This window comes from Eutrigla gurnardus (genome assembly GCF_963514095.1).
Source record: "Eutrigla gurnardus genome assembly, chromosome: 14".
NCBI lineage: Eukaryota > Metazoa > Chordata > Actinopteri > Perciformes > Triglidae > Eutrigla > Eutrigla gurnardus.
Window position 1 is genome coordinate 3,668,385 of NC_139937.1, and position 8,697 is coordinate 3,677,081.

General features: G+C 43.0%; 2 protein-coding genes across 3 annotated transcripts in view; both read right to left on the reverse strand.

Moving 5' to 3' along the window:
* Window positions 1-7,015, reverse strand: part of pbxip1b (pre-B-cell leukemia homeobox interacting protein 1b) — a gene marked incomplete at its 3' end in the record, with an annotated part of 9,532 nt that extends 2,517 nt beyond the window's left edge. The window contains exons 1-10 of the mRNA XM_084027410.1: window positions 6,995-7,015; window positions 4,765-4,841; window positions 4,337-4,406; window positions 3,911-3,978; window positions 2,893-3,298; window positions 1,647-1,892; window positions 1,513-1,536; window positions 968-1,020; window positions 486-596; window positions 7-216 (exon numbers count right to left, since the gene is read on the reverse strand). Coding sequence (XP_083883536.1) covers window positions 7-216; window positions 486-596; window positions 968-1,020; window positions 1,513-1,536; window positions 1,647-1,892; window positions 2,893-3,298; window positions 3,911-3,978; window positions 4,337-4,406; window positions 4,765-4,815 — 1,239 coding nt within the window. The 5' untranslated portion in view covers window positions 4,816-4,841; window positions 6,995-7,015. The remainder of the gene's footprint in view (window positions 1-6; window positions 217-485; window positions 597-967; window positions 1,021-1,512; window positions 1,537-1,646; window positions 1,893-2,892; window positions 3,299-3,910; window positions 3,979-4,336; window positions 4,407-4,764; window positions 4,842-6,994) is intronic.
* Window positions 7,016-7,472: 457 nt separating this feature from the next.
* On the reverse strand, window positions 7,473-8,629 carry lenep (lens epithelial protein). 2 transcript variants are annotated; one of them, XM_084027138.1, is made up of 2 exons: window positions 7,885-8,629; window positions 7,473-7,738 (listed from the first exon to the last, which is right to left on the reverse strand). In XM_084027138.1, exon 1 carries the CDS (start codon window positions 8,210-8,212, stop codon window positions 8,018-8,020), a length of 195 nt encoding a protein of 64 aa, XP_083883264.1. In that variant the 5' UTR covers window positions 8,213-8,629; the 3' UTR covers window positions 7,473-7,738; window positions 7,885-8,017. The 2 variants fall into 2 exon arrangements, with proteins under 2 accessions (XP_083883264.1, XP_083883263.1); XM_084027137.1 differs by having other exon boundaries at window positions 7,881-8,629.
* Window positions 8,630-8,697: the final 68 nt, after the last annotated feature.

Here is an 8,697-nt window from a genome sequence, read left to right on the forward strand (position 1 = left end):
AGTCACAGTGGATCTCAGTGTTTCTAGGTCTTTCTGTAGGGCCGGGACAGACTCCAGCTCTCTCTTCATCCTCTCGTTCTCTTTCTGAAGGACAGGGAGAGATGCCATCTCTTTCTTCAACCTACTGTTTTCCTTCTCCACCGCCTCCCTCTGCAGCCGCTCCTTTGCTCCCTCTGCTGCCTGTCCCTTGGCTACTTTTAGCTCTTCTTTCTGTGCCTATGTGGAAAAAAAGAACATGAGAAGAGGGTCCTGTGAGAATATTAGAAACTCAGTGACGTTTATGCTCAGACACACATTCATGTATGTATCACACACGCACACGCACACACACACACACACACACACACACACACACACACACACACACACACACACACACACACACACACACACACACACACACACACACACACACACACACACACACACACACACACACACACACACACAAGAGAGGTAAGGTGAGAGACAGAATGGAGTCACACCTGAAGTTGGGCTTGTAGCACAGAAATCTGCTGGTTCCCTTTGGCTAACTTATTTAGAAACTCTGTACCGTCATCTACTGGGAGCGGAGGAACCTCTGGATTAAGCCACTCCTGTCAACAAATTACACACACACACACACACACACACACACACACACACACACACACGCACACACACAAAATAGCAAGATGACTTCACAGAATGATTATTGCCAGACTGCGTATTCGAGAAGTGAGAGAACAAAGTGTCTCATTGAGGCGGGAAAGAACAAAAGTCCAGAGCAGCACAGTTGGTAGACAATGGCACGGCAGTATTGCTGCCAGTGTTGTGGGTGGTACCTGCTAGGTGAAAAAATGTATGTGGTGGTACTCAATGCGCTGTAAACTAGGTTCCCAAATGGTATTTGTATCCGATATCAGTTAGAAAGAATGCAGACAGAATAGAGGGATAGAAAAGGAGAAACAATTAGATACAGACTGACCTGTTTTCCTGGTGTCTCTGCATCTTTCAGCTCCATCGTGCCATAGTCACTGTCTGCAAATGTATTATGCAAAGCTTAATGTTCATGTGAATTAATACTCTGCAAACGAGCACAAGCGAAAGCTTTGCTCCTGAAGTAAAAAATGCCACCTACCCAAACAGCAATCAAGGGAATACACTTTATAATATCTAAAACGAAAGCTTATATATAATACATTTATTGCTGGTTGAAAACTTTGTATCTCCAATTTTGCAACTTTTCAGTTCAATGTTCAAAGTTCTGAAACTGATGATGCAACAAACTTTATTATAAAAACTAAAATCTCTCTCAAAATTATTGGTTTACATTGTGTTGATGTGGTTTAGTGTTTTCATTCAACAACAGGAAATAAGCCTGGTAGGAAACGTGCATAAATCATTCTTCCCTGCTCACAATTTTTGCATGCAGTGCATGTTAGATGCAAAACTGTTTTTATCAGCATGCACATACAAACAAACACTGTGGGCAAGATAGCACTCACAAAGATGCATGCACACATAACATACCCTCATCCAGGTCCATGAAGACACCTGTAGGTATAATACACCTCAGACTCAGAGCACCCTTGGTCTAGTTTAATGCTAGTTACTCATCATTTTCCTCGATCTCACTAACAACAGGGCGTATGGGGGATGCCTACCTGAGAGGAAGATGGTGCCGAGGCCTAACAAAATGACAGCACCAAGGATGCACTTGTTCACAGAGAACCCGCTGTTCCCCTCCTGCTTCGGCAGCTGGAACTCTTCCTCTCCTTCCTCTTCCTCCTCTGTCCTTCCGATCCGTTCCAGAGCTGCTAAGAGAGAGCGCCTTCTCCTCACCTCTGGCTCTGCCTCCTCTCCCGTCATCTCCGGCGTCCCCTCAACCACCTCCGAATCCACAAGGGAGTCTACAGCAGTGGAAGAGAGGAATATGAATAGCTGTCAAGTATTTTTTTGACATTTCTTTGCAATTTACAGATTTAATCTTTTCTATGGGTACCGCCAAGGCATAACTGTTCAAAACAGCTATTAAATGTGTTGATATCCATTAGACAATTTTATTTTCTGCCATATTTAATATTTCAAAGCTACAGCACATTATTGGGCAACAATTTGCTGTTGCGGTTACAAAGCTGATGTTAGATAGCACAGCGGCTGTGGCGTTGTAAATGGTGCAGTATACTGATGAAAGATAAGACTTGCTTCTTTTTTGCCTCTGCTGTGCATGACACGCTACTTAATTTGCTCCATTGCCATTCCTTATTTTCCTTTAAAATGCTTACAATCTGGAGTAAGTCATTTGGAAAGTTATTAAAATGCAATGCTTAATTTGGGAACTTCTGGCACCACACTTTCCAAACTATTTGCTTCACACTATTTCCAAACTATTTGCATCAGACCTCATACTTTATTGCAAAAGAGCAATGGCCACTGTAAAGAACTCCCTGACACAGACCTCTAGTTAGTAACAAAAGTGCATGGAAGCAATGCACAACAGAGCAAAAGAAGACTCTTTTTTTAAATGCTGTAGCAAGAGAAAAACTGCTACAGACCAAAAACACCACACTGCAAAAAACTTTCGAGGTCCCAGTCCCTCTGAAGCCAATTAACTTTAGCAGGATGTCATGCAACCAAAAGTTTCTGTCACATCATGCTCCCTGCCTCGTACCAACCACAGACTCTCCAGATAACTTCCTGGCCCAGATACTGAACAATTCCATAACCAGCTGGTCCACCAAGTACACTTCAAACACAAATAGTACATACAGCTTAGACTCCAATAAATAAAGGAGTGGATACAGGCATACCAGGTGAGGATCTCTACATAACAACATACACATAACAAAGACTGATGCTGAGGTTATTATAGCAGCAGTCTAATAACAGAATGATGAGTTCTGTTCATACCTGCCTGTTTCCCTAAGTCAGTCGTCCTCGGAAACAGGTCAGACCCTTCCCATTCCTGCAGTAGCTCCTCCCCGTTCAGCGGATGCAGTGTTCCTTCCTGTGCGAGCCTCTCTTCTTCCTGTGTGAACTCCCCCCCTCCCAGAGTCTCTGTGCTCAGCAGTGAGGGCTCATCCGAGGAGGGGGTCATGTGGGTATAGGAGTCAGAAAATGAATCGGGGTCAGGGCTGGACTGCGCCGGGCCCTCAGGTAGGCCCTCTGACTGGCTGAGTGCATCACTGCCAGGGACGAAGCTGCCCGAGACCTCCAAAGAGGTGGGAACAGGATCATCAGTGACAGTGGTGGGCACAGAGGTGTGTTGCTTGGTGCTTGTGTGTCCACTTAGCTCTGCTGTTTTTTCTTCTGACACCTGGGTATAAGAATCAGGTCATTACAATCCCTTAATGTATTAGAACTGTCAGCCAATGGTTGTAGAGCTCCCTTTTTGCATTTCTAGTTTAAACTCAAGCAAAGAGCCCTAATTCAACAGAAGTTTGAGCAGAGAGTTCGATGAGGAGTTCCATACCACTGTTGGATCTGTACGATAAACAGAAAGCTCCAGTACACTTATTTTAGCACAAGACTGGAAAGAAGGGATGATATGAATGAATACCACATTATAAGTTACTTTACACCTTCGATACAAAAGAGGAAAAAAAAGGTCAAGTTCTTAAAGAAGAAGCTTTGTGTTGAACATTTTATAAAACCATCAAGAAACTAGCCTGATAACAGCTGAAATGAATCATCTCCTCTGTATGAATACTTAGTTATAATAATGCGGCTACACACCCACTGGCCAATAAGAGTCAAGCAGAATGGTATAAAGAGTTTAAATATATATCCTCAGGCAAACCAGGCATGGTATTACTACAAAATAAGAGACAAGGCAGCAGAATGCCTTTGTTGGTCGATCAGAACGACATAATGTTGTAAGCTGTGTAACACAGCTCATTTTAGAAAATGATATGTATTGCTGTCTCACCAGGTGGCCCTCCACAGGGAGTGACTCCGCAGACTCTTCACTGTTTGCAGACTGTTTCTCCCCAGAACCTGGCTCATCAAACACAGACACGGGGAGTGGGGGCAGGAACGAATACTTTTAGAGCAATAGTTTAAAATATTTCAATTGTGACTCTTTGAAATGCAGCAATTCTAATTTGGGATACCTTCTCCAGTGTGTATAATTTAACTTGATGAGGTGTGGTAATGTGGTTTATTACTTTTATTTATCTATTTTCTTTTCAGGGTTTCATTTTATATATTTTCAGAGAAGGAAATGGGCAAAAGTAAGTACAAATTAAAACCTAGAAAATATAATAGGTTTGTGTGTAAGAAGTAGGTTTCCCCCTGATGTAAATAAACGTGAAATTCTCAATTGTATTGTGGCAATGTAATTATAAATATGCACCTGCTGCAGATGTAAGACTTTCTTCATGGTGCTCTTCTGCCAAAGCCCTCAGAGTTTCAGCTGCAGTCTCCTAAAACACACAGCAAATGCACACACATTATTAACATTTAGATATTATTTATGGAGCAATCCAGGCAAATATGCAAATACAATCAACTGTTTGACTGTACAGCTACTGCCAAGGTACCGCCACTGAACAAAGGTGTGAATATGTTTGTAATTAGCCACCAGGCCTTCTTAAGAATAGTAAAAATCATTTTATAAATCAAAAAGAAACAATTACAGTCTTATTACAGAATTAAAGAAACCTATTTCATATCCAGGTGACCCAAAAGAAAATCAACTGGGACAAGGAGTTTTCTTTTCTTTTTTAATTTCAATGAGGTCAATCACAGCTACTTCCTATGCTCTTTACAGAGTGGTGATACCTCAGGAGTGAGGATAGTCCAGCTGCTGTTTGCACTGCTGCCACCAGACATGGCCCCTCAGAGGCTTTGTCAGTTTCCTGCAACAAAAGAGGGACAGACATATTAGATTATAAGATTATTAGTTCACTGAGAAGAGATTGAATTAAATCCATCCTTTGTGCTGTCATACGCTATGTCTTAAGGCTTGCTGTGTTATTTTTCAACAAGGTAAATCCTAAATTAAAAAATGGCAGAGTAGGAAAACTTGTTTTGTGGTTCGTTAACTTAACAAAGCACTTGTTAGCGAAGTGCCAGCTAACAACCCGAGTGAGCAGGTGTATTGCTCAGAGGCCTGCCACTAGCCCACAGTTAGGCTGACAGTGTGAGTCCTGCAGCTTAAAGACATTTACATCTTCTATTTACCCGTGTGCAGGATTTGAATACATGCCCATTGCTATTCAGCCTCACCCATTCTGCCAATAATGGAGCTACTGTAACACATTGCTCAGTGCGTGTGTGTGCATTTGTGTGTGTGTGTGTGTGTGTGTGTGTGTGTGTGTGTGTGTGTGTGTGTGAGGACATGCGTGTCCGTGTGCAGGAAGTCCAGTTCTCTGGGACCATTCAGGTCTTCATTAGTAAATTGTGTGTGTTGTTGTCTTTTGGTCACCCTGGCTTTTGAGCTAGAAATGTTTTGGCACGGGACACAGGTAACTAAGGCCGGCACCATTCTGGGGATAAAAGCAGCAGAATGGGCTGTCCATTACAAAGCTACATGTCTATTAATCTGTCTGTGTTTTAATGTCTAAAACCACCTATTTTCAACTGTATAGCTATTCCTATATATACAGCAATGCATTACACAGTTTACTGTATGATACAAATATGGTGCAGCCTTGTTCCTGAATCAGTCTGTAGTAATGACCAACAACACACTCTTTTCCAGAACAAAATCGCTCAAGCAGAAACACAGATTGACATTTCAATTTCACCTGCTGGTCAGAAAATAAGTGTCAGGTATTACAGCTGTATAAAGCCTTTCCTGTCAGAAAGCAGAGGCAGATTGAGCAGAGATGCATATTTATCATGCGTCGTCTGGCTTTCTTTGCAGGGAATGCAGAAAGAGCTAACCACTTACATTAACAAATCATTGTCTGGGTAATGACACACTTCACTCCCCAAATTCAATTCTCTCCCAGCTCGGCAATTTAGGTCTCCTAATCGAGTGCCTCCCAAGAGAAGACTACTGAATCTAGCCTCGGGCCCTAGGAGCATTGTGGGGCATATAGTGGAATGGCTTAAATAGATACGGGCTAAATATAGCTGCCATGAGATTGACTAGAGATGGAAGAGGGAGCATGCAGAAGATGGTCAAGGGGAACAAAACAGAGGCAGAAACATATTTTAAGGACAGTGTAAAATGATTATTTTAACTACACCACAAAGCCAATGGCTTGTAACAGAGAAAAGAAATGTTCACTGTGTTGTAGTCTGTTCTTTTACTCTCTTTATGATTCATATGTATTATAACCAGTAAAGCTCAAGCTTTGGGAGGTTGGGTTACATCACATTTTCATAGCTGTCATATTTTAAAGATTCTTGACAAGCTGCCTGCTCTCAGTGTATTAATATCCTTTTACACAATAGTTTGTTTAGTTTAAATGTAACCTTAAATTGTATTAGGCAACTGTAACCCAGCTTTTATATTTTTTTCTTCAGCAAAACCACAGCGGAATGATTACAGCTGTAGGCCTAATCTTGTTGTGTTGGGCTCAGCAGCAGAAAACATACCAAAAAAGGTCAAGAGAATAAAGTGCAGGATGTTCGCCTGTCAGTGAAAGCACCACGACCAGCATGTTCACACACAGCAGCACATCAAGATATGGAGCTAGCTTAATATTCAGACTGCTGTCGGTGAAGGGGTGTGTAGACTGGAAGCAAATGTCATACGACGATGGGCTCAAAGAAAAACTCAACACCGAGTCAAACTCTTTTTTAAAAACGTTTTAACGACCAGGGTGAGTAAGATAAAGCTCTCAAAGGGTTCAAAAGCCAAGAAAACTCTTGACATTAGCGAAAGAATACACAACTTTCTACCTCAACTGCCAATCCAGCAACCAGGGGAAAAGTGAGTGAGACGACGTTTGCGACGCAATGGAAGAACAGACAAACAACAGCGGGACAGACGTTACACTGACATAAAATAATATGTAAATGACATCCGTTACTCGGTTAATTCTTACCGTCGCTTTACCTCTGTCCCCCACAGTGAGTCACAGAAACGGCTGGCACTTCTTCTGAGTCTTCCCCATCCAACTTGCGAACTTAGAAAAGTGTCTCCTGAACGTGAATGATCCACGCGGCTCTGGTCCAATCACAGACGGCGTAGGCTCTGATCCCGCCCTTCGCGCTCCGTTTGGGCCAATGGCAATGCGGCGTCGCCATTCAACGTTCCAGGTTGATTGACACGGGCAGGTGACGGCGAGTATGGAAAGTATACATCTTACATATGTACATAAGTACATCCTCTGCATTTAATGCTGGTAGTCCGCAGGCTTGGGCTGATTCCAGGTTCATATGGGCACAATACCCTCCTTTCTCATAGAAGACAGCTTGAAAACGTGTCCTGTTTCTGTTTCTGACCTCTATAAAGACATGCTACTTCGCAAACTTGTCAAATAAAATAAAAACAAGCCACAAAGCCTCATTAAAGACTTCCTTTTGCACATTATTTGTTTAAGTAACTACACTACAAGATTAACCAAAACAAAATGAACAAAAATCCAGACATAAAGGTAATAATTTTTCTAGTCATTATTCCTTTATTCATTGCACAGCAGTTTGTGTTGTACAGTGAACCTCGGGGTTTGCCATTCCTCAAGATCTCAGATCAGCAGGGTTGAAGTCAGGGAAACTCTGGCCCACGCTCACAGTGAACGCTTTTAGCTTCCGTGTGCATGCGTGTTTCCTGGAACCCAAGAAGGGTATCCTACAGACACTGAAAAACATAAAAAAAATTAACACATTTAATATTTCTATGAAGTTGTAAACCTGTTCCTCATTGATATTGCATTATATGAATGAGACAGAGTTTGCTAAGTGCTCGAGTGGTTTGTTGTCATATGAGACAAGATTCATACTTGCCAATGCTTTGCCGGCACCGCTGATCAAACACATTCCCAATGAAATAAAAGCCGGTTGAAATTACACTATAGCAGCCAACAGAGAAAAGGGCAAAATCAATGTTTGACCACTTGATCTACTCTCTTTCAGTCTGTCAGTCCAGGATCTCTTTGATGCACCAACAGCAGAGGAGGAAGTAGAGGCACTCCTTGACTGACTGGATGAAACCGTAGGCGATATTTCCTCCGAGGAAGTTCTTGCCTCTTCCCAGACCCATGGCCATGTCCCTCAGGTGCTGTCCCAGAGAGGAGGAGGGCATGGCCTGGGGAAGGGGACGCTGAGGATGCATGGCGCCCGAGGGTTAAACGAGGCAGAGGCAACGAGGAGGAGGATGGTCGAGGAGGAGAAATAGCAGGTGAGGTCCGACAAATGGGATCAGACAGTCCAACAGCTGAGGTCTGTTCCCCACTCCCGGCAGTCAGCCCCTCTACTTATAACCTCCTGAACAAACTATACGTTGCACTGTTCACGTCCTGCTTTTTCTCGACTGTTCCATGCTTTCACACATCTGCTGATTGATTAAAGGCCTTGTTCACCTTTGAGGTTCTGTTCCCTTCTGTTGTGTAGTAGCCCACACGCAGGCTTTCCCTCGGTCTAATAATGCCTGAATCAGCCCCCCGCTGTCACACGCTCATTTGTTCACAAACAAGAGAGTTCCAGTCACTCCAACACGACTCCCACCGCATCCCCCTCTTTGTTTCGGGACAGTATGCGACAGGCCGTCATAACTTCTAGCAGTGCGTGCTTTGTCGTTTCATTTCCCATCAAAGTTTG